The 27,396-nt window shown below is 36.7% G+C and overlaps 1 protein-coding gene and 1 non-coding gene across 2 annotated transcripts in view; both read left to right on the top strand.

Annotated features, from left to right (window-relative positions):
* LOC134655341 (carbohydrate sulfotransferase 11) overlaps positions 1-27,396 on the top strand; it is an 80,327-nt gene that overhangs the window by 4,836 nt on the left and 48,095 nt on the right. Inside the window, 2 exon segments of the mRNA XM_063510792.1 lie at positions 23,968-24,228; positions 25,488-25,559. Of these exon segments, the coding sequence (XP_063366862.1) occupies positions 24,076-24,228; positions 25,488-25,559 (225 nt within the window). The 5' untranslated portion in view covers positions 23,968-24,075.
* Positions 3,694-3,766, top strand: Trnav-aac (transfer RNA valine (anticodon AAC)). Its single transcript has one exon. It is a non-coding gene; the product is annotated as a tRNA-Val (tRNA).

Here is a 27,396-nt window from a genome sequence, read left to right as displayed (position 1 = left end):
TTATCAATGACTTCATTCACAATGGCAGCTACCGTATAATTTTCCATTCGATAGCTGTTTAGAAGAAGACAGATTTTTTTTTAGAATAGAAGTTTTATTTAAATAAAGTTTCCCTCCGATAACGGCGACTCGGCGTGTCTTTAATGATGGTTGGTGGAGGGCCTGGGATTATCGACAAGATAAGACGAATCAGTGATCGGCTGAAGTGATAACTCAATAGTACCATCGCCCACACTGTTCACTGTACATCGGTGGACCTTATGCCTTTTCTAATAAGGTCGATTTACAGTTAGGAGTGTTGCTGTTTGTGTTTGTACTAGTCACTGAAGACGAACGCTGTCACGCTGCATCTTATCGTGATCGCGAGATAAGGATGACCGAAATAGGCCTTTTGGAAAAATGATAATTGAAAAGAAGAATTGAAAATTTCCCAGTGATGGGTGAATGAAGATGCGAAAATTTTATCAATTGTGTAATTGTGAAACTGAACTCAGTTTACATTATAATTAAAACAAGATTGAAATGTCTAGAATATCAAAGTAGAAGTGACATTGACAGTCCAAACTGCGGTGAGATGTTCTAATTTTATCAATGGAACTAAGAATAGAGTATACATTTAGTGCCGACGCTAAACGTAAACGTATTTTCGTCCGTTTAAATATGAACTATGTGCGATTAAAAAAAAAATAATCTTTTGTTACTAATGTAAACAGTAATAACTTAATATAATATCTTTTAAAAAAAAAGGGAACCGCCTTCAAAAAACCAACCCACTGAAAAGTACAAAATAATTTTTATATGGCACCCCTATACGTGTCCAGTCCCTATCCCGTCGTAAAGCAAATTTTTGCCAAAAAGTAATTAATACCTAATAATAAGAAAATTAATAATCATCCGGGCAATTACTTAGTTTTTGAAGTCGGTGCCAAACCAACATTTTTGAGAACCGATTTTTTAGACAACGAAGAACGCTGCATTTGCATTATAAAGACATATACTTAGTTTACTCATTAATTTAGTTCTTGTAGGTACTACGTACTCGTATTTTTTTTCTGATTGGTAGTAAAGACTGTTTTTGTTGGTTTGGCACCGCCTTCAAAAACTAAGTAATTGCCCGGATGATTATTAATTTTCTTATTATTAGGTATTAATTACTTTTTGGCAAAAATTTGCTTTACGACGGGATAGGGACTGGACACGTATAGGGGTGCCATATAAAAATTATTTTGTACTTTTCAGTGGGTTGGTTTTTTGAAGGCGGTTCCCTTTTTTTTTAAAAGATATTATATTAAGTTATTTTATTTTGGTTTTATTTTTGTTTATTTTTAATTTTTTAATTATTTTTTATTTATTTTATTTTATTTTTTACTTTTTAGTGATAGGTAGGCACTTCATTTATTTTAGGTTTTGGGCTAAAATACTAGTTTGTTAGGCTCTCCATTTAGTTTTGGGCTAGTAACTACCTACTAATGTTGGTAATGTTGGCCTAACTCGATGATAATCGCGACACAACATAATATGACGTTTTGGTGCTAAACGATTTGTATGTATATTGCTCCCACTCCCACTCCCATTCCCAGTCCCAGTCCGAGTCCGACTCCTACTCCCACTATTGTATCTAAATCGGTTTCAGCAACATAAATTTGTTGGTAGGTATACCGATAGCATGGCCACCTACCGGGTCCAATTGGTTTTTCAAACCATCCATGTACTGTACACTAAAACCTTCTCCAGAATGTAACAAACACTTTTCTGAAAACCGCATCAAAATCGGTTCAGCCAAACGCGAGATAATCACGAACAAACATACACACATACATACGTACATACATACATACGGGTCAAACTGAAAACGTCTTCTTTTTAAAGGCAGTTAGAAAAAAGTTCATCGACCCACCTAGTGGAACTCTGCAACATGGGCACACGACGACAAGTCGGTTAACCAAAACAAAGTGTGCCTATGTTGCACCAAACCTGAGTTCCACTAGGTACAGCCAGGGTTCAGCATCAGCTCTATCTTGGGTACTGCTCTCCCAAGTGCTCATCAAGATGTGACGGATGGCCAAAATAGCGTTGGCCTATGTTGCACCAAACCTGAGTTCCACTAAGTACAGCCAGGGTTCAGCATCAGCTCTATCTTGGGTACTGCTCTCCAACTGCTCATCAAGATGTGACGGATGGCCAAAATAGCGTTGGCCTATGTTGCACCAAACCTGAGTTCCACTAGGTACAGCCAGGGTTCAGCATCAGCTCTATCTTGGGTACTGCTCTCCCAAGTGCTCATCAAGATGTGACGGATGACCAAAATAGCGTAGGCCTACGTTGCACCAAACCGGAGTTCCACTAGGTACAGCCAGGGTTCAGCATCAGCTCTATCTTGGGTACTGCTCTCCCAAGTGCTCATCAAGATGTGACGGATGACCAAAATAGCGTGGGCCTATGTTGCACCAAACCTGAGTTCCACTAGGTACATCCCGAGTTCCACTAGGTACATCCAGGGTTCAGCATCAGCTCTATCTTGGGTACTGCTCTCCCAATTGCTCATCAAGGCATGTCGGATGACCAAAACAGCGTGAGTCTATGTTGCACCAAACCTGAGTTCCACTAGGTACAACCAGGGTTCAGCATCAGCTCAGATCTATGTATACTAAAACCTTCTCCAGAATGTAAGAAACATTTTTCTGAAAACCGCATCAATATCGGTTCAGCCAAACGCGAGATAATCGCGAACAAATATACATACATACATACATACATACATACATACATACGGGTCAAACTGAGAACCTCCTTTTTTTTTTGAAGGCGGTTAAAAAAAGACAACAATTCATGTTTAGAATAGGTAGGTATCGAAAGAAATAACTACACGAGTCCCCTATACCTCCTAAATAATATATATCCTCACAATTTACGACGCGATGTAAATACTGAGTCAGTCATAATATCATAAATATTTAGACTGCGGGGTCAAGAATGTATAATTGTACTGCATAATCTACAGAAAGTGTAGAACTGGCTAACATCGTTAGTTGACTCGGACTAGCAGTTGTGTTGTGCCTAACGAGAGGCCGCGCCGAGTTAATGCAACTATGTCAGATAGTTTCGCATGGTGCAAACATCTCTGGAAAGTTAGAAGCCGGATGTTATTCCTGACCTGACATGTGCTGCCAACTCGATGTGACAATTACGTACAGTAGCAGAAGTTGCTAAGCGGGCGAGGTGTTCAAAATTACCTTGACACGCTCTTATTCTCTTAACAATAAAGTCTCATCAGGATCATTTTGAACACATGGCCCGATTAGCAACTTCTGCTGCTGACTGTACCTATAGTGTTTGTGGACAATTGCCTAAGTATATACACATTGTCTACTAACTAGAGTCAAACCAAGCTAACTCTGCAAGGCATTTTCAATGACAACGCGTGACAATGTCATTTTTTATGAAAGTATGACGTTCTTACCGGAGTTCCAAGCTTCTAAGCTTAATAGCATCGTTCGCAGACGTTTCTGCTCGTTAAAAATTAAAATTAGTATGGGTAGCACATCGTAACTGGTGAATTTCCAATATGAATATGACTTAGAAGTCTTAGAACTCCGGTAGCCGTTTAAGAAGTGTAAATTTCTTACGGTAGGTAGATGTCGCTCGGGTCCCCTTGACCTATATGGTGGAAAGATTTGCTGGCTATTGGATGAGGTCTTGGTGGCTCAGATGGCAGAGCGCTGGAGTAACGATCCAGCGGCCCTGAGTTTAAGTCTCACCCAAGACAGTAATTTTTCCACTTTTAAATTTTCTCATCTCGATACTTTTTTATCGTTTGGCCTGTGTCGATTTACGATTGTCATCTTGGCTTGGCGTGACGTTCAGTTTTGTGTGCATTTTTTGTGGAAATGAAGGCAGAATTAATTTCGGAGATAAATATTAATTTTCAAGTAATTCAATTATCATCAACCAAAATCTGGCATATTAACACTGACTTAACATAAAAGAAATAGACACACAAAGCAGAACAAAAACGTCAAGAAATGTGGATCCCAATGACGTTTCGCACCATTTGCATTGATGATAAAAACGCTTACGTAAATTTTGAGTCAAGATAAATGTTTCGTACAGAAAAGAGCTTAATGTCGTAAGCATTAAGTGTCAAATTTGCAAACATAAGTACCAACACTGTTAAAAAATTTAGTCCGATGGCACTAAACGTAACGTATTTACGTCAAACAACGTCAAACGAGAATAATGAACGAATGGAGTCACTTTGATACACTTTAATATGTATTACTGTACAGGAAAACTAATTGAAGTAATAAATAAAACAAATTTAATTTAATCGGGAGCTCAAATAAAATTAATTCGTAGTTCAAATTCAAACAAATCAAATTTTTTATTGGTAAGTATACGTCTTTAAATACTAATTTCCTTGAAATAAATTCAACTTATTAAATAACTGTGTATTTAAGATCTACATTTACTCATAGCGCGGGTGCACGGGGACATTTAGATACTGATTGGATTTTTTTTATAAAGTCTACCTATACTTTATAAAAAAAAACCTGTGATTGTCACTGTGTTCCGACAGGTTTAGCATTTACAGTTAGTCGATATAAGCCCTTATTGGTGGTGTATATGTCGGAAACAGGGAAATGGGCCGAACACACAAGTGCCGTTTTGCCTTGTTTAAAACTGCATCACCCCTATCTCTTGCTATAATTAAATAGCAGTCCACTTTGCACGTCGTATAGGTTTTCTTGGAAATCTTGAATTTAAACATAATATTATTTCTTATGAATTCCATATAAAAATATAAAAAAATATTGACCTCACATCGACTCATTAGATTTTTGTTCCTTAACATCCCTTCTTTGGTACTAACAAATTAATTTATTCAAAACCATAAAATTACCACCAGATTACATAAATTATGTAATGCTATCCAAAGAACTAACCGAAAGAAATACATTCCATCCTTTTTCCTTGTTTTATCATTGTTATTTTTACATATTTTAACGGCACATTTCGTAATTGTTGACAACTTCACATTTGGGCGTTTCAAACAAGACTAAACGAAAAAGTAATGCATGATCTGTTTTGACATCACTTTTGTGGGGCCATTTTTGGCGGCTGATTGGGTATCCAGTTCTTTATACTATATCAATGCATATTAATAACATTTTTGGGTCACTCTCCGTGCAATTTGGTGTCAGTGATTTGTTTTAAATTAAAGTGTCATTCTATGGAACTTGCTAACTATGTAAACAAACCGCCATATTCGAATTGACTATGAATGTCAATTTACTAGTGACTTAATTTTGTTTACATATAGTTAGCAAGTTCCATAAAATGACTTTTCAGTGTTACATTCAGTGGAAGTTTTCCACTCACAATCAGTTTCGCAAAGGTTAGCTAAGAACGATCTCTTATAGGAGCTAGGTTTGCCTTTTCATCCTTATATCTGTAAAATTGTTTATTTTATGATGGTAAGCGATTACCGCCGCCCATGGACATCTGCAACACCAGAGGGATTGTAAGTGCGTTGCCGGCCTTTAAGATGGGAATACGCTCTTTTCTTGAATGTTTAAAGGTCGTATGTACAATAAAATGCTAATAGTACTTTCGAATATTGGCCGTGCAATTTTAATACCTAGTAGTTCCACCGCACGTCGCACTACGCTTTGCATGGAGAACATTTCTTTTGTTCCCGGATGAGAGCCGCGAGCGCGACCCTTGCCAAGGTTCCTTCACATGTAGGTCGACAGCAGAACTAGGCATATTCAACAGATATGACTGGATTTTCTTTTGAATTTAGGTAAATAGATAAGACAAAGATAAAGATAAAAGATAGTTTATTCAAGTAGACATAATTACAATGCGCTTCAAATGTCAAATAAAGCTACACCGGTTCCAACCCTACACCTCTGCCCCGAGAAGATTTAAATCCCCCCTCAATAGGATAATATGTCGCCGTAGAGTCTGCATTCAATAGGTAGTTGATTCCTATTTTCCTTACAAAGTATATCGTGATCAAATATCACGCAAGATATTGTTTCATTACGATATAGAAACATGGCTGGCAAACCGCAAGATTCAATCAACGCAGTATATTTTTGTAGGTGTAGGGTCAAACAGAAAACTGTGTTCACGTCTTTCCTGTAGACATACACAAGAGTTAAGGGCTGCAAAGGTTAATTTTCTTATTTAACCCTTATCCACGTGAAAAGGTTCTCCTTTTATTTAGAGAAAAATGTACAGTTCGCGCGAACACACTAGTTTTCTCTCCTGTGGGCAATAGTTAACAGCTCGTGGGCATGTAAGTAATGATTTTATCATAGTTCTCTAAATAAAAGGAGAACCTTTTCACGTGGATAAGGGTTAAATAAGAAAATTAACCTTTATAGCCCTTAACTCTTGTATCTGTTTGACCCAGGGCTATGTTTTGCACTTGCACAGTAATTTTTTATGCATTATTTTACAGTACCTCTAATGAAAATTTGTATTCTTATCTTAATTACGTTCGACAAGTTTTATTTCTGATAGGTATTTATAGTTTCGAGTGCATTTAAAACTCTAAACGACAGATAACATTTTGAACTTGGAATATACCCTGGGGCCGTTGGGACCTAGCGCGCGTAGCCTCTATAAGGAGCTGTCAAAGCGCCTTATAGAGGCTTCTGGTGACCAGAGGGCTGGCCAATATTGTGACCAGAGGGCTGGCCAATATTTTGCCCAGCGGATCAGCATTGCCATCCAGCGGGGCAATGCGGCCAGCCTTCTGGGTACCCTACCGAGCGACCACGACCTAGGACAATTTTTTTATTTATAAGGTTTTATTTTAAGTGTTTTTATTAAATAAATACATTTTATACAAAAAAAACTTGGAATATTAAGCGTTCTATTTTGACATCCAGTTTCGTATTCTTATGGCATATACATACTCGCAGATAATGATGCTGCAGCAATAATGTCGCAACAGTAATGCAGCTGTATTAGAATTCCGAATGTCACATTAAGTGGGAATATTTTCATTAAGAGAAGATAATGACTAACTGCCATTTTATAACATCCATCAAACAAATTCTCATCACAATTTCTTTGCTTTCATCTCTCTATTATCATAAAGCAGTCCTGTTACTCCAGTTCCTATTATTCCCTCATCATAGCTAAAACAATCGTGACAGTTACACCGCCGTCTTATAGCCGCATCCGTTATCGAGCGCTAATCAATCTTGCCTCTATCAAATCAATTGTGCCAGATACACTGTTAGTCCTATCAGCTAGATTCTTACGTATATTGATAGGTAGAGGAAAATTTTTGTTAATGTTTATCAATGGACATGTCACTCATGTGATCAAGGAAAGAGGCAGATTCAGTGGCGGCAACAATGACGCTGCAACAGTAACGCAGCTACAGTTGACATCCATTACGTACTGTAAATTATGTAAAATAAATGTAGTTAATATTTGGGTCAAAAACTTGTTTTAGTAAGAGTCAGCCTTATTCGTCTTTCCCGTGGATTTTATACAGTAAATAGATTTTAAAGCCTATAATATTGTTCTTCCTGAACCCTTACAAATAATATGTAGGTATAGATATATATAAGATAAGTCTTCTTTTTTAAAGATAAAAAGTCAATCACATGTGAAGTGAAGTACATATCACTTTTCATACCTACGCTCGGCGGTCGCTCTAGGGTTGTCAACTATGACTTATGCACAAAAAAACTATCGTGGTAGTGGCACTCGTATCTATCGTATTGTATCTCGTATCTAGTTGTTTGATTTATTGTTGAGGATGAAACGGGAAGAATGGAAATATAAATTAATAATAACTAAAATATTTTTATTGTCATTATTAGGTATATTACAAATTTGTCACTGAAAATATCTTGCGACGATTTCGACATTGGCGAAATGCACGATTATTATATTTTAAAGTGTAATAAATTCGCATTCTCATGTACAATTGTTTACAGTAAGCTAGTGGAAAACACTTGCAAGGCATTGAGAAAGTTAGAGTCTGTACCTCATTTAAGAGGCTTTTTAGGATTTCACAGTTCAAGTAGTTCCTCTTGAAAAAGTTGCAGAATCGTTCCTCCATTGATCTGACAAATTCCACAAAACTGTCTGGTGGTATGGTTAATAAAGTTTTGGTGCCATCTTTGCAATAATCTTTATAACGGGTAAATGTAGTGCCCTGTGTAAAGTTTTGTGCATTGTCTTCTCCTTTTGCATAAGTCATAAGCTCATTACATTCCTTGTGGTAATCTATGCATTTCCTCAACAAATATCCACTGACGTAAACTAACGTTTTTTTTTCCGGTAAGTCAAGTGTGGCATAATCCGTAGTTGATATTAAATTAGTATTGACACAACTTTCATTTTTCTTTCTCTTAGATACCATTGTCGAAGTGGTTTTTTTGTATTACCAGCCTCATTGGCTAAGGGAGCATATAATTTTTCACCATCTAGTAAACATTTTGTTAAATCTTCTTTACAATTACCACTTTTAGGCGACTTTAAAATATTTTTAAAAAATATTTTCCTGAATGCTGAAACCAGCTGCCAGGATGTTGGTTCCGTAGAATTTCCATTCTTTGTCCTAATCTGACCAAAAAAGTTTTCTAAACAGTCCTGATTTAATCGTCTGGTCAGTACATAAGATAATCCTTCAATTCTTAAATCCTCAAACAACATTAATAAAGACTTTAAGGTTATTTGGAAACCTTCAATGAACTTTACTCTAGACTAGATGTAACATTTCGGCCATTATTTGGGTGAATTAATTTCAACGACGCAAAGAAGTTCAACATGCTATTAATATAAGCAATCTCGTATTCTTCGCCACAAAATGCGTTTTGATATTTTTTTCTTCCATAGCGATGATGTATTCAAAAAATCATTCATAATTTCAATAATTTTAATTGTGCCTTCTGCCGAATTTTCTATTATGCCAAAGTCCCTGTATGTACCTACTCATGCCGGCTGCAACGGTAGCACTAAGAAAGAACTTGCACAGCATACTTTACCTTCATCTTCTCAAAATTTGTAGGTTTAATATGTGTATCTGTGCTTCGGGGCAAGTCTCAGTCGTTTCAACTTATCCATCTCATAAAACTGAAGTATGCGATGCCATTTCGTCACATCGTTTTCAAAATGAAATTCATAGTTAATCATGTTATTTCGTACTAATTTGATCAAGTAAGGTGGATCAAACATATAATATATAGGTATCTTTCGGTCACCAACGAAAAAAAGGGACTTTCTGCAGATAATGATTTTTTCTGGCGCTGTTTAAAAAATCAGATCCCATATCTGACACTAAACTTCGAACATGGAAACCAATTGAAAAAAGTTGTAGGATTAGCTTGTCAATCCAATCTGTTACGCTTAGATAATTTTTACATTCAGCTAATAATGCAAAACCTACTGGTTGCTTATAATTTTCAAATAAGCCATGGATCATTGCTACTGAAATGTCCCAGAGTTTTAATTTTGGCCTGTTGTTTAACAACACGCGCGAATATTGGAGTCAGAAATTTATCACATAACTTAAAAAACGTGTTGGCTTCAGACTGTGTATTATTTGTTATTTTTAGCCTCTTTCGGCATCTTTGAACTTCACATAAAAGTTTTCTTTTTCGAGGAATATCATTTGAAAGGTGTAATGGAGTTTGTACTTGAGCATTCGTTTGCAAATCATAATCACACTGTACATTTGCATCGGCTGTTTCAATAATTGTTTGAATTCCTTTATTTGCTAAATTATTCGGTAACGGTAGGAGGAGTTGTGGTATTGAATTCCTTTTTAACAACTTTCGACTTGAATTTATTATAATGCAGTCGGGACTAAAATGAGCTTCACACACACGAGCACGAAAGCAACTTGAATCTATTAAATCTTCTCTATGGATCAATCTCAACCACTCAGTTCGCCTGAAACAAGATACATATAACTTTATCTTTAAAAAATACCGTAACCTTAAAAATAACCGGCCAGACGAATTAATATTAAAGTGGAGGGGGTGACTAAGAGGGCTACTCCAAACCCCCAGTACGGTAGGTAATGTACGGTACGGGCTATAGGTACTGCCAGTACCTATAGGTACGGCAAACGGCGGTATAGGTACGGCGGGCTATAGCCCGTAATAGCAAATAACTTTTCACCTCAGCAGCTCGAACAAGGGTACTTTGCTACTTAAAAACAGTGAGCAAAATCGCATTTTGCTCACTGAGTGAGACAAAATGAGCAAAATGCGATTTTGCTCCCTTAGTGAGCAAAATGCGATTTTGCTCACTGTTTTTAAGTAGCAAAGTAGCCTTATTCGAGATGCTTAGGTGAAAATTTAATTGTGGGTATATCTTAAGAAAACATGAGTGAATAGAGGTAAGTGATGAAGAAGGAATACATTTTTCGGGTTCAATAATATGTTCTCACTGCTGAGGTGAAAAGTTTTGTGAACTACACGAGATCAAAGTTATTTACATCTCTTGCGCTTTTGAGTCCCTTACTACGCTCAAGATTCTAAATTAGATTCACTCGCTACGCTCGTGAATCTATTATAGAATCTTTCGCTTGCACGGGACTCAAAATAAGCACTCGAAGAAATATCAAACTTTGATCTCTTGTTGTACAAATAACTATATCCTATAAAACAAAACAATAAACCTACCTACTATTACCTACAATACAAAAAGTTTACAGAACAGAAACATACAAAATTTTTCGTTTTCACTATCGAAAATCCCTAATAACTTCTAAACAGATTACCCTAGTTACACAATTTCCATTGCCCTATCCGTTTTAGACCTAAATCTATCATATTACACTAAAAACAACACAATATCTCTACACAAACAAAAAAACAAGTTTCCAACTTACGTGAGTAGTACCAGATCTTAGATCCCGTTTTCTAAGGGACCTTGCATTTTGGAGACAAAGCAAACCGCTTGGAACAGGTGTTCCTGGGGGTGATCTGAGCTGATTTCGCCCGGTTGCCGAGAGGTCCCCCCTAGCAGGTGGGCAGGGGAGGGGGGGGGAAAAGTGCCTCCGGTGCGCCTCACTCTAAATTTTATATCTGCATACATCTAGCAACTATATCAAGTTTGGTGTCTTTTTCGTGTAATTCGAGGATAAGGAATTCATTTCTGTGACTAAATTTTCACTCACCCATACAAAAAATAGGAGAAATTCAAAATTCAATTTATCGCCCCCGAAAACCCCCATATAGTCATTTCATCGAAATCGTTAGAGCCGTTTCCGAGATCCCCGAAATATATATATAAATAAATATACATTTACTTACTTAAATAAATAAACACAATAAAATCATATTATATTTAAAGAAAGTTTGCAGCACGTGACCAATTGTCCAGATGACCTGTCTCGTACTGCGGTGACATATTTATTTTATTTACAATTAATGGAGGAACTACAAAAGTTACCTACCTAAAGAAGCTGCAATAGCATGGCACAAGAGGAACTGGCGATTCTTTCCTGTGCCAATATGTACCCATAACTCCTGGAGCTCCGGCAATTGTGATAAACATGTAATGAACAGTAGCAGAGATAAACAAAAACGAGATCCATGTAGCCACGAGGAAGCAGACATGCGCATGATGGTCCATGTCGCTGATGCTGTAGCCCAAGGTCACACAAAAAATATGTTACGCACAGTGGTTACTGATGTCGTTGTTCTTGCAGTTGCATTGCATGTATATCACAATTGCCGGAGCTCCAGGAGTTATGGGTACATATTGGTACAGGAAAGAATCACCAGTTCCTCCCGTGCCATGCTATTGCTACTTCTTTGGGTAACTTATGTAGTTCCTCCATAGATATATAATTTATTTTAAAGGACCAAAAAGGACAGAAGTCATGCCATTCTTCCTCGCCTTTTCAGGTTGTGACACTGTTTTTTTTTGCGTGGAAAGGGGAAAAAAAGCGTATTTCAAGCTTGGAGCGCATATCCTGCTGTAACTGAGGTAAGTATTTAAATACAGCAAATAAGGCAATATTGAGCAGGCGTTGACAATAATGGAAACAATTGTTATTGTCTTGTATGACAAGTAAGAGTCTTACAATATTAGTCTGAACAGATTTAAATTACGAGGTGTGAATTGGTTCCTAGACATTATTTTAACACTATGCATTTTGTTACTGATTTCAGATCAGGTATAAGTGTAAATGAGTGCCGTTAAGTACTTTTTACAAAAAGAAATCTCCAGTAAGAGAATCTGTCTCCAACGGAAGATGCGCTACGTAAACATATTCTCCGTACAGTTTACCAAAGAGGCTATTTTTGGGGACAGATGATAGCCCCTCAGCAACAGCTACCATGCCCTGCTGACTGGGGCTCGTCCAAACAAAATGGTTATTGATAGTATTTGAGAGCCCATATGGACAAGCCTACCTACGGCGGCTGCTGCTTGTTTAGAGCTTATTCGTTGCCGCTGCAAAACAAAATGCACAGGGAGGTGCAACTGCATTAAAAAACCGGCCAAGTGCGAGTCGGACTCGCGTTCCAAGGGTTCCGTCTATTAAGTCCGACTCCCGCTTGACTGCACATTTGCACGGACCTATGTGCATTTTTTGTCTGACATATCCTAACTAAATATGTTAATTTTATCACAATTATAATAACTCTACTGGCGAAAGTGTTCCCAACATCTTTATTTAAAAGTGGAAAAATTACTGTCTTTGGTGAGACTTGAACTCACGGCGTATTTTTTAGTATTTTTTTCCAATTTTTAATTTATTCTGAGCATAATAGCATCGGTCGCAGACATTTCTGCTTCTTAAAAAAAATTAAATTGTATGTGTATATATATCAAGTCCAGAAGTAATTTATTAATGTTATCTACAACCAGAAGCATAACAAACTTATCAGAAATCATCTAAACATACTTAAAAATCCTAAAAGCTGCTTACCGCTCTTACAATGCAGGTACGCCGCGCGACACAAAATATTTTTTTAACAGGGTTATAAACAAAAAATGTTTGACAAGTTTACTATTATATATAGTAGAATAACTGGGCTATTCACAGGTATTTTTTTTCTAGAGCAAATCCTAATACTTTTAATTCTGTAGAGGATTTTCGAAAAAAAAAGTGTAAAGATTTTTTTTGAATTTTGAATTTCTCGTATTTTTTGTATGGGTGAGTGAAAATTTAGTCACAGAAATGAATTCCTTATCCTCGAATTACACGAAAAAGTCACCAAACTTGATATAGTTGCTAGATGTATGCAGATATAAAATTTAGAGTGAGGCGCGCAGGAGGCACTTTTCCCCCCCCCCCCTCCCCTGCCCACCTGCTAGGTGGGACCTCTCGGCAACCGGGCGAAATCAGCTCAGATCACCCCCAGGAACACCTGTTCCAAGCGGTTTGCTTTGTCTCCAAAATACAAGGTGGTGGACCTAAGATCTCTTGCTAAAGGTGGTATTGGATTGGCAATGGCGTGAATTTACCTTACAAAAATTTTGTTACCTACTTCGTTTATACTGATTTAAAATAGGAAAATATTACCTATATAAATCGGTCTTAGATATATTCTTCGGGGGCCGGGGCGGGGTGTTTACCTGCCTACCTAACTGTTCTTAACGTTAACACGAACCATCGAAATACAAGCATGTACCTACTTACCTCTCTGAAACCACTGGTAGCTTAAAAAACGACAATTCACCGTTTAATGTTGAATTTAAACAACCGTCCACTGAACAGTTATAATAACTTTTATTTTGTTTCTCCATTATTGCACAAAAAAGTTCACAGACGCGTGTCTCAAGCGGATGGCACTCGCGCTCGCACTGGTCCCAACCGGTCCGAGATATCGTGTCCGTGAGCAGTGTCTATGTGTGCGTTGCTCGAGCGCACTTTGTATGTGTGTCGCAGTCGGATCGTATAATCCGCTGTATTAAGGCTAGCCGTTTTCAAAAACAGGGGCGTTTTGAAATGCGGCGGCTTAACGATTAGCCGGATTGAATGCGGCTGATTGAGAATCCGCCGGAATGTATTCGGCGCCATACGTTCTTCAACACGGCTAGCCGTGTAATACAGCGAGTCATTAGCCGCCGCTTTGATAGTTTTTAGTTCCCATTTTTAACACTCGTGGCGCTGCCTGACATAACAACAACAGACTATGAAGAACGCTGGGGTCTCCATCAAATCTGGAGTTCGTCTACTGTTTCTTTTAAAAAAAACATTTCCTTCGCAACATAACTAGACGGAGGGGCTCCTATTTCTGAGCGGTTTGCCCTTCGGGCATCAGAGGGCCTACCGCGAATCACGTTCGACGTGTTGCCTCTCTGTCGCACTTGTGAATTCGTACGTAAGTACGGCCCTCTCTCTGTAAGGCCCTCTCAAGCTACCTAACGAACCTAACCTACTTACCTATTGATTTCATTTTATTTCATTTATTTATTTGCCATAAATTGTATGTTGTAAACAAAAAGATGGTACCATTTTACATGTCGTATTGTCTCAATACAAATTTACCAGATCGGTGTAGCATAAATTAAAATATTACAATATTTTCAATATAAGCTAGCATGCAATTCATTCTATCTTACATTAAGTTTTATGTTTTTATGTTCCCAAATCGTTTACTAATATGTTGGTCCGCAGGAAACACTCGCGTTGCGTATATTCTCAATTCTGAAAATGAAGGAACGAGAGATTACAATTCAATTATTATGGTGTGGCTAAGATCCCCGACTTATTAGGGATTACTTGGGGTTTTGAACCCTCATCTGTTTTTTTTTTTAAATTTACTAATGTTACTTACGGTTGTACGAAGTGTAGGAAAAATGGAATGGGAAATTGATTTCTCAATGAACAGGAAATTAGCGTAAATTTCCTTTACAGTACACATGGGGCTACTTTTCCGCACTAGTGCGTAAAATAGCACTTTTCGTGCGTATGTCGAAACTTTAAAGTGCCATATGTACTGTAAAACTTCGAAAATAATTATTTCGATACAAGTGCGAAAAACAGGAAATTCGAAACGAGTGGCGATAAATTAAAACACGACCGAAGGGAGTGTTTTAAATCGACACGAGTTGCGAATTACCTATTCGCACGTGTATCGAACAACGTTTTACAGTACATATGGCACTTTAAAGTTTCGACATACGCACGAATAGTGCTATTTTACGCACTAGTGCGGAAAAGTAGCCCCATATGTACTGTAAATAACTATTTTAAATCTCCGTTTGACCTACTTATATACGTATTTCTGAGTTGATTTGCTGTATTCGTTTTTTACAGCTCTTGGCAAGGGCTGAAAAGCTTAACGCTCTTGATGCTATCCCAGCTAGTTGGCAGCACTCTTAGCACGCTTGTTGACTTCTCAGACCAATTAGGTTAGTTGAGTTCTAGCATATGTAATTATGTAGCTTGGTAAACTTGGCTACAGTACAGTGTTGTATTAAAGATGCTTTTCAAAAAATGATAGTAGATAAATGAAAAAAAAAAAATGCTTTCCAGATATACATATACCTACTAATATAGGTAGGCTAATATTTATTGTGACACACATATATATATATATATATATGTATGACTGTAAGGTAGGCTAATATATATATGACTGCACCCCTAGCACATGATTGGCGCGACAATATTTCGCGGAGAGATAAACTACCAGTCTTTTTCAAACTGTGGGGACGGGTGTCTGTCTACCTCGCCGCGAGATATACTGTCGCGCCAATCATGTGCTAGAGTGCTAGCCCGGCTATAATTTTGATGTAAGTAGACAAAAATCATTTGAGGGAAAGTTAAAAAACATTTTTTCTCCGATATTTTACCAATTATTTTCAAATAAATATTATAACTCCCAAAACGTCCGATATCTATGTTTTCCAGCTGGCGCGTGTCGGCGTGGACTGTTTTATCGCCAAGGTTGCGCGCTGAATGCTACAAAATAAACTAAACTATTCCGAACTGATTGCATTCAAAACAAACATCTATTCAAGAGCTTTTAATGACCTTTCGTTACATGGCGGTGATGTCACCGTTACCGTCCTGTCAGTAAGGTCGGGCGGTCTTTGAGAACTTAAAGCTGATAATTGAGTACTCCAACATATTGTTTATCACAGAGGTTTCTTATAATTAAAACACATAGGGATTTTTTTTATATCTTACAATGAATGTGCTTATAAATATCTTCTCCCTGTTTCATCTTTCACTCTACTCCGAGAAGATACCGGGCAAGAGACTCGACAGGACTCATTTTACTTCTTAATATCTGGGAGATCGAGCTTTGCTCGGAAAACATATAAAAACTCAAAAACCAGCGTTTTCCCAGAGATAAGACCATGCTAGATTGATTTTTCGCCCCCGAAAACCCCTATATACCAAATTTCATCGAAATCGTTAGAGCCGTTTCCGAGATCGCCGAAATATATATATACCTATATATATATAAATAAATAAATAAATAAACAAGAATTGCTCGTTTAAAGGTATTAGATTAGATAACAGAGTGACTTTGTCATGGGATGTTTTTCATTGTAGCTATCTAATAAAATTCGTGATGTTCTTACTCAAGGCGACAGCTAACTATAGGTAAATCCTTGAAATAGGGATCTTGATTAAAATATACGCACATAATATCCCTTGAGACAACGTTTACCTTAATTTAATTTATTATATATGTTTGTTCTATCTATGTGTCTGGGGTTACGAACCTGATGACAAAATATCATTCTTAATAATTTTAACAAAACGAACTGTAAAAGCTTCCGCCAAATAATGACAGGAAGTAATCAGTTACGTCCATTTTGTATCACGAAATTATCAATTCGCGTCCATTTTAAAATCGTAGGTTTACTCACTTAGTTCCATTTACTGTTCCATAAATAGATCACAATGGCATTGTATTCATGTAAAGAGTCATATGTACATAGGAAGGTACATAATGAATAGACTTTTTTTAATTTGAGGAGGAGAATAATGGTATTTAAGTGGGAAATTCTCGCCGCCTATTAGCGGCGCAGTTTGTCACTTTGACACGACATGATACGGGATACGTGACATTGGTACTGTTAATGTACCGCTAAGCGTTATCACTTTTATGTCCTACATAGGGATACTGAGATACAGAGTATCACTGACACACGATGGTCAGATAGTAACGCTAGTAACTGCTTTCGGTATCAGCAAAAAAATTAAAAAATGTATTGAGTTTTAATCGAATATAAATTTAAATGATTGTAAGTGATACAGATCAACAAAAACCAACGTACATATGAAGATTATATGACAATTGTTTAATTTTCTGGATACTGTTAATGGATATTCTCCTGAAAGCGCTTTTTTGTTATTTTCTTTCTATTTTTTTGTTGCAGAATAATATAAAACAGAAGACAATTAGATTTGGATATTAAAATCTTTTCCCATTAAATATTAAAAACCGTGATTTAGTAAATCAAAGGTAACATAACTACCATTACCGATGTTATCATTATCAATGTTTGGTTAATGGTCAATTATAACATTATGATGATGATGAACAGATTTGTATGTATGTATTTGTATGTATGTCGACAAGGTAGGTACAAGTTTTTTTGTATGTTTAAATCCTCGAGAGAATTAAATAACTGTCAAGGGTAAAAACTAACAATTAAAAGTAGGTAACCTTAATTTAAAACTACATACCTACAAAACTAAAACGACTACTTAAAAAACAAAAAATCTATATCTAAAGGCATCCCTGGGGCATAGTGCCAAAGATACTGGCAGCATTTCCTCGCTAAATTGCAATGATTATTCGTTAAGTAAGGAAGCTGCCAGCTCTTTAGTCATGTTAAGGGTTATTTTAATTATTGGTGATATATAAATATTTATACCTCCAAAGGGCCGCGTGTGTTAAATTAAAGCGTATTAACATTAAATATAAAAAAAAAAACAATTTTGCATTAGCCCTCTCTTAAAATTAGGTGTTCTATGTACGTAAGGTTCACCCGCAGCTAAAGATTCACATAAAACTCAAAGTAACCAAGGTTTACCATTATGATTAGAGATGCCACAAATATTCGGCAACTATTCGGTATTCGGCCTATTCGGCCATTTTGCCGAATATTCGCTATTCGGTCGAATGTTGCCTACTATTCGGCCGAATACCGAATATCTGTTGCCCCTACATAAAAAGAAAAATTACACAAAAAAATGCCAAAAATTTCCAATGTATTATTTAAAATGTATTATTGGAAAGTTGTTAGATAAATAGGAAGACCCTTTTTTAAGAATTTGTTGATTATGAAATATTTTATTTTTATCATGGGTCTGATTTGATTGACTCTAACTACATTAATTAGTTATGTTTTACAAAAAATATATCTTAGCAAACGTTGTGTTTTGTTGGCGAACAGTTTTCATAATAATTGCGACTCACAATGTTCGCATGTCATGCCGAATATTCGGTATTCGGCCAAAACCACTATTCGGGGCATCTCTAATTAACCGAACTCCACTAATGGACAGACTTCGATCTTGCGTCACGGCTCCCACACGGTCGTTTGTCATCAGATTTGCATATGTCTTGCGGCGCTTTTAGCTCCACTGTGTCACGCCCCATTACACCTGACGTTACTTTATCAAGTTTTATTTGGCGAGAAGTCAGGGTGAGTCAGCGGTTCGGGAATAAGGGCTCATATAAACGATGCGAGAACACGCATGCGAGTTTCATTAAATTGCGGGTTTTGATCGGTCGGTTGAATTTGACGTAACCAACAGTCCGCAATGTAACTAAAATCACATGCGAGTTCGCGCGCCGTCTAAATAGCCCTAAGGGTGGTCTAGACATAACGGAACCAGGCGTGGCATGGCTATCCATAATGAAATATTGCTTGACTAGGTACTCCTAGGAGTTGTTTAGATTTTTGTATACTAAAAGTTTCAATTTTTTGCTGTATTCGTCGATATGTGGCGAAATTGCTGAATTGACAGAAAATTCACATCATAAACCGTTAAAACATAATATATTCTTCAAATATTGTAAAGCTCCACTAATAGTTTTTTTTAATTCAACCCATTTATGATTCAACCCCAAGGTGAGGTTAAATCGAATGAAAAGTTTTAATGATTTTTAAGTAGATAAAGTCGCTGCCAGGTTACTTTTCAATATATCGGTTGCTAAACTGTCATCTAAATACCTACGAATGAACGCATATACAACTAAAAGTTTTAATTGAGCTAACTTGTTAGGTAAAGTCTCGTGAACCAGGTAAACGTAACACAAATGAGGTGATAATTGGTAACTAAGGACCTATTTGTATATTAAGCAAGCATCTCGCGTGCGTTTTTGTAAGTTTGGACGTTGCCGAAGCGCTAATGTCTGAGTCCCTGTGCTTAATAATAAAAGTATACCAGCTGCCGCATGTTGAAATCTTCAAATGTGTCGGTTGTTAAGGCTTCTACAGACCTTCCAACAAATGGCGCGTGATTTTAGAAAATAGCTGACTAAGTAGCCAACCACTTCAATCGATAGACCAAAAGCCGCATTATATCCAAATCGCATGCGATTATCGGAAACGTTTGGAGAGACCATAACAATCAACAAGATGGACAGTTTTTATCTTAAAGCATCGTATCTCAAGGGCCCGATTCGGATTTTGAACTAGATATCTATTAGAAATCTATGTTTTTGTTTGAAGAAACGTCACTTTTGACACTTGTTTGACACTGACATATCTTGGTGATGTCTAATAGATATCTAATATTTGACGTATCTAAAGTTCGAGTATGGCTGATTCCTTATTACTGAGGGTCGTGATTCCTCCGATGGGAGATAAATTTCTCGTCGATGATGCTTTTCCAGCTTTGTGTCAGTTGAGTTTGATGCGACCATCTGTTTGGACTGCGACCAAGAGGTCATCTTGACATACACGTTTCTCTTGAAATATTTTGGTAGGTAAATAATTTAACTGTCGAAATACGCATTTAAAAACTGTAAAAAATAAAAGTAAGTATTCAGTATTCACATAAATGTAGGTATGCCTAATTTCGCTACAAAATGAAATCAATTTGTAATCAATAATCATGTCAATAATTTATTATCTCTGTACTTAAAATTAAATAGATAGGTAACGAATAGAATCTATAGGTATTGTGAATGTCTAAACTGAATAATAATATAATTGATGTTGACAAATGAAGGGTTACAATAATTAGACTTGGGGCCTTACCATGATGTCCTTATTGCGATTCTGTTTAGGACCTAAATCCTAGACCTAAATTAAATCGCTAAAGGATGGAGGTATATAATTTATATAACCGCAATAAGGACATCATGGTAAGACCCCTGGTGCTAACAATAGAGCTGTGTTGAGCCTATACCCAAGAGCAATGTAAACGGCTCAAGTTGTTTAGACATATCCATAGAAATTGACCCATTTAAATTGCAGTTAAGTATAGTTTATGGTGCTGTATGCGACGCTCACGCGAACCTCTCGTCGCTGTTTCCTGTAATTATCAAACGGAAGTACACTATTTTGTGCTTTATTTATTGTTTAATGATACCATCACGGTTATTATTTCTTCAATTATAATTGTACTAGCCGGGCTAGCACATCATTGGCGCGACAGTATCTCGCGAGATAGACTACCCGTCCCTCTAATTAACGTAGGTAGGTAAAAAAAGACGGGTAGTTTATCTCACCGCGAGATACTGTCGCGCCAATCATGTGCTAGGCCTATAGGTACATGTAGAAAATTGAAGCCCGATTCATATTGAGTGCGATCCCGATCGATCCACTAAAAACTGGGCAAGCTTCCATACAAAATGCCCCATTTTATTTGCTATTGAGTGTAGAAAGCGCGGATGAATATTTATTGCCCTTTTGACTAATGACCAGTATGACCACCACAAATTACTTCCTATCGACTTGTTTGCGAACATTGTTTTTCTAACCATTATAGACATTTTACCAATCGAGCATCTTGCATCGCATTTGTGCTTGCCTTCTCTCTCGGTCACGATCTGGCGAACTTTGGACGTGACTTGGTCATTTGCGGCTACAAAAAACATACGCGACCGAGTGGATAAGTGGTAAAATAAACAGATTTAGAGGAAAGGGCTCGGCCATCATTTTCCTCTGGATATTGACATAATAGAAAATGTTTTTGCATAATTTGATGTAGAATAACCATAAGTTATGTAGAATATACACCTGCATTTGAGTTTTTTCGATTTTTTGATTATTATAAAAAAATTGAAACGCTCTTAACTCTTACAATAAATAAAAATTCGAAAAAATTAAACGTAAGGGCATAGCTGTAATAAATTGTGTCAAAATATTTTCAATACCTAATGTTAAAAAATCCAGAGAGGAAAATGAGGACATTGAGGACTACGTTTGTATGAAAAGGCGATTTCGCGCGGGTTCTCCACTTTCGTCTTAAATTATAAACTGACTGTAGGAATATTACAAACCTATTAACCTACGTTAGATTGTGTCTGTGAAATATATATTTTGTCCAAAGGATTACAATACCAAATGGACAACTAAAATGACGATAATACCTAGTGTCAACATCCTGTTATTAATTTTATCTACTCGTACCTATATTGAAGTTATAACAAAACACGCGCTTAAATGTCACCGTTTTACGTGTGCATATTTTAATACACTCCTACGAGTAGTAGACGTAAAATAGTAGTTTATGCAACAGTGATATAATAAGGGTTCTTAAAATTCAAGGGTCGAAGTTACAAAACGAGACGTAGTCGAGTTTTGTAAAAAAAGACCCGAGAATTTTAAGAACCAATTATGAGCTGTTGCATACATTACTTTTTCTATGACAGCTGCAGCAAAAAAAAAAAAGTTATTATTAAAAAAAAAGAGTTATTATTAAAAAAAAAGAGTTATTATTTAAAAAAAGTTGAGTTATTATTTAAAAAAAAAAAGAGTTATTATTGTAAATGAAAACATACCTCTTTCAATCAAGATGATCGGAACTTGTATCTTTAAAAAAAATAAAGCAGTTGTATTATACTCATAAGATGACTGCTAGCAGTCATCTTATGAGCCTATAGACAAAGCATTCAAATGACATTGCTTTAGATATCACTGTCAGTCATTTAATTGACACATTTAAGTGCTGGAGTAGAAAAAACACATTTCAATTCAACACCACTTAAATGTCATTTTAGTAATGTACTTACAACCGTGTAACGAAAGTGCACTCGCTGGAAACTATCGTTTATGTAACGGAGACTAAACGGATCTTTGACAGTAGGCAAGGTAATCGCCCTAATGTTTGACACCCTAATTCTAATAATTGAAACTCTGTCACTTTTAAGATCGGAGTCTAGCCAACTCTATGGTTGCTGCTCGACGCAACGGCGCGTTGGCGCAACTGCGCAGCGATTTAGGAAGACGCTATAGTATGGGGTGGCCCTTATTATCTAATAAAATTGTTAAAAAAAAATTGCGCCGACAAAGAGCTTTTACACATTTATTTATTTAAACTTTATTGCACAGTAAAAAATGTAAACACAAACACACATTGTCCGATATTGGATGTCAGGTGACAGGCAGCTGCGAGCGAGTGCCCTATGAGGCTATGACCTCCTCCTAAGTAAGTCCTTTATTTCTGGGCCAAACTTATATTTCGAACAATGCACTTTTAAATAATCAAACAAGAGGGGCTCCTTCACACTCTAACTCTTTGCGGTCGTATCGGACATCCGACAATGTGAACACGCTCCAATAGTAGTGTCAAGCACTTAAAAACGACTCGAAGTTAAGTACATAGCTATATAGCACCGGAAGTTTTATCATTGAATTGAACTACATCCCTTTTTAATAACTTGACATGTTCTCATTGGCCTTTGTTAAACGCTTTGTCTTGTTTAACATGATAACATGCAAATACCATACTCAAGTGTCCAAAAATGAGCTCATCAAAGGTTCTCACAGTTTTACCAAATGACTCATTGGCCTTGGAATTTTGACGCGTCCGGTCCTGCAGGCCTATTATGAATAGCTTTATCCACGTGACAAAACATCCGTCACTTTTTAACACCGCGCGATTGAAAGTGCCGGATACCGTTTTATCACACTGTCACGTAGACAAGAACGACCATCATATCCATACTGAGGGCCTACCGCCAATATAGAAAAATCTAAAATGGTTATCAGCCTCTCTATCGCATTTGTATATTCGAATTTCGAGCGATAGAGACCCATGATTTTCGTTTTTCACGCTTGCTTGAGTCTATATATAATATTGCTAATACTAGTCTCACCGTAATGCAAAAGTAATGATGGTTTAATCAAGTAATTACGTCGGCGTAATAACAACCTCAAAACAAGTAAATTGGTTCCCTTTTACAACATCCGTGACTACCGACCTTGCATCATTATTTGGTGACAAATTAGTTGCATAGTCATCATTCAATTAGGTACTAAAAATAGACTGGCAAAGCTAAATTTGCAATTAAGTACCTACATTTTGAAAACCGAAAACATGTAGGTAGGTAGATGGATTAAACATGACTCACACAAATGACAGTAGCTATTTTCATAAATATACTTTGACTTGTCCATACCTAGCTAATTGTATCGATTTTTAAGCAACTACTTATACCTGAATGGTAACATTTTTTTAAACTTTTACATTGTAGATTTATGCAAGAGTAGGGGTACCTACTCTTGCATTTAAAGGTATAAGATTATTATTAGGTATAATAATAATCTTATACCTTTAAACGAGCAATTCTTCTTTATTTATTTATATATATATATATAAGTATATGTATATATATATATTAAGGATCTCGGAAATGGCTCTAACGATTTCGATGAAATTTGCTATTTTCGGGGCCGAAAAGTCGATCTAGCTAGGTCTTATTTCTGGTAAAACGCGCATTATTGAATTTTGATATATTTTCCGAACAAAGCTCGGTCTCCCAGATATTGATGATAATATAAAAACCAAAGAGAGCTTCAACCACCTCTTTCTTGTTACAGAACACTCGCCTATATCAACCTCAAAGCTCCAACTGTCCGAATGAAGTGTTACAAAGCGTCCCGCCCTGTAATGAGGAGCTGCGTGAAGTAGAGGAAAAGTAGAAGAGAATGGGTCGAAGGAATGTGAGCATGATGCGGCTGGGGAGGTGCGTGGCCTTCCTGGCCGCGGCCGCCTTCCTGCTGCCTTTCACCATCCTCCTGATGGTCGCTGACCAGCAGTACAACCTCACCTATAACTCTAAACGAGTCTTCTATCAAGAGGTAAGATACCAACACACTGTGTTCTTTAGTCATAATCATTCTGTTCTTGAATGTTTCCCGATTAGAAGTAAGGTAGGGCGGGGATGTGCGCCTTCACCCTTTACAATTTTATTAATCGGCCCAATGGGCGTTTTTTTATTGTCCCCTACACTTTTTTTTCAAATTAGTTTTTTTTTATGTTATTTCTACTCAGAATCACGAGCTCTTTCTATCCTAATAGGAGAAAAAAAGTGTCCCAAAATTTCCATACATTTTTCGATCTTTCCATTCCGCGATCGCCATACAAAGTCTATGAAAAATGGTGACGTAATGGAAATAAAAACCTTAGGACACTTTTTTTCTCCTATTAGGATAGAAAGAGCTCGTGATTCTGAGTAGAAATAACATAAAAAAATCCCAAATTTGAAAAGAAAGTGTAGGGGACAACAAAAAAAAAAAACGCCCCAATACGTTGTGTTCGGAAAGGAAGGCCGATTTGTTTTGTATCTAGGTACAGCTTCGGTACAGTAAGAACACATTACTTCAGAAGCGTTATAGGTATAAATCATATGCGCTTCCGAAGTAAAAATGCTTCAATGTCCTCAGTCAGAAAAAGGGCAATTTACCTAACCTAGATCTGTGAATAAATTTAGCGTAGTAATCTAATTTCCATAGTTGCTAGGTCAATTCTTACACCGCAGAACCGCTTTGTGGCGTTTTTTCTTCAACCGTTAAACGTACGGGACCTTTTTACGTGGTTTTTATGGTAACGGAATGGACCCAGCTGGCGAGCGACCGTTAGTGGTGGACCTACGAAACTACAAATGTCGGTTGTCTGTAGATAGTCTAGGTCAGGTTGATACCAGTTAATATGTCAACTTGGTTTTGTTTCAAAGCAACAATGTTAATACTTAATTATCCGTGAAAACTGAACGAAAATACCTCTACATAACTAACATAACCCTTTATCTCTCTTTAAAGGCGTTCTAAAATATGTAGAGTTATTTTGATTGACCAGACTGTGCAAGTCTTATTTTTTAAAACGTCTTAGTTCTATGAAATTATGACGTATAAATCACATGCACAGTCTGTGCTATCATAATCGTTTCAGAATTATCTTGGTCTAACTCTACCTACTTACATTTTACATTATACTATTTTTTCAAAGATTTGAAATATTTGTGTGTTGTGTTGTCGATTAGAACAATAAGCAGGTACACTTTTTTGTGAAACACTACGATGAAATCTTTTTTCGATACAGCAAACTTCTTCTTTTCCAGAGTAACTTCTATAAAATAAATGGCTCGTATTACATGCCCGCATACGCGGGTCCATCGTTGTCACGGACACAGGTAACATACATACGTAAAATGTCATTCAATAGAAATTGCTAACTATGTAAACAAACCGCCATACTAAAATTGACACTGAATGTCAAATTACTAGTAAGTTTTGTTTACATAGTTCGCAAGTTCTATTGAATGACACTTTATGACATATCGATGTGAACCACCCAATCCGACGCTACACTTGGGGCTCGATTCGACTTGTTTTAACAGCAGTTCATGACATGACCATCACAAAAAAGTTTAAGCAAGTGATGGACCTATAGATTTTTTAGAGTGAAAGTCTATCTGGCATATCACGAAGTGTCGTTTAAACTTGTGGAATATAGCCCCTGCACCCACGCTTTACTGACAGACCTGAACAGTCGGGGGCAATTTTACATACGTTCGGACTACGGAACTTAGTTATAGGTTAATTAACTATACTATGGTTGTGATTGTTGTGTGACAATCATGACAACATTGCAGTAGCTATTCCATTCAATTTGACACTGATATTTTTCGAAAATTAGTTCAGTTAGGCTTAACAATTCCGCCATAAAACGAAATATTCTCACCTTCACTTTTTTGGCTTAGAAGATGTCAGAATTTTAAACGTAAATACACTCGTAATTATCCAAGAAATCATTACAAGGGACTTACATATTTATTTAACAGTCAGTAGGGAATAAACGAGGAATAATATCTACCATGTCATCTTATTTCAATATACAGATAGAAATATATGATTTATATTTTTTATATTAACTTTATAATTTATAATATAACTAAGTTCCCGGTCTCAAAATTGCACTCCTAACCCCCTAACGGTCTGAAGACGACTCTGCACGATTGTTCTACACCTGCGACGCTGACACAACGACCTCGCTTTACACTTGGCCGGTGAAAGGGTTATAGTAGTAGCTGGGCAAGTTGGTCAATGAGATTGGACCCTATAACCTCCTGTGTGCGGGCTCTTATGAATTTAATACTAGGTACCATACATTTTTTGCTTTCTAAATTGAACTAAAAAGATATAAATGAATATGAGATTTTTTTGATACCTATTTTGCTAATATTCAAACGACACAGTAATAACCTTTTGGAAAATAATTCCATTTGAACTACGCATTACGTAACATTGTTTTTTAATCCTTCAGAACTTTTCGCCACTTTACGGTACTTTGCGCCACATAATTGTGGCCTTTAGGTAAAAAATTGTCACTTGGTGGTTGGTGGTGGTCACAGAAAAACGTTACGGCGCGTTACATGGGGGGAGCGGAGGGGCGGTCAAAAATGTCCAAAAATTGCGTTACGTAATCTTGAACGCTCCCTTACCACAAAAAAAAATATTATAATAGTCCCGATTCCAGTGTTGGGCGAAACTTTAATGCAATTGACTTTTCTTGACCATCAGCCATTATAAATTGAACCGTAAACAGTAATCGTCCGTTACGATTTACGGATCAATTTGTACTGGTTAAATGGTCAATTGCAATTAACATTCGGCCAACACTGCCCGTTTCTTTATTAATCCTTTATCGTATCCTATTCTTTAACGTTTCAAATTCATAAGGGCGCATGTTGCAACAGGAAAGTTATGGGTGTCCGTTCAAAACTATTATATTCGTTATTCGTTGACTTGTGTATGTGTAGAGATGTGTTGAATTTAGTACATGTTCAGTGTTAGTTTGTACAAAATTAAATGTTTAAGTATAAGGTTTGCGAACGTAACTAAATGTTCGACAGCACGTAAAACCATTTGTTGATGAGGTTAATTTAAGATTTTTTCCAAAACTTGATAATGAATTTATATTTCTCCTTTCTGACTCACCATGTTCTTTTAACTTTTTGCAATGGGATG

This window comes from Cydia amplana, chromosome 16, assembly GCF_948474715.1.
Source record: "Cydia amplana chromosome 16, ilCydAmpl1.1, whole genome shotgun sequence".
NCBI classification, from domain to species: Eukaryota; Metazoa; Arthropoda; class Insecta; order Lepidoptera; family Tortricidae; genus Cydia; species Cydia amplana.
The sequence above is the reverse complement of the archived record's forward strand: the minus strand, read 5'-3'. Positions and strand labels throughout refer to the sequence as shown.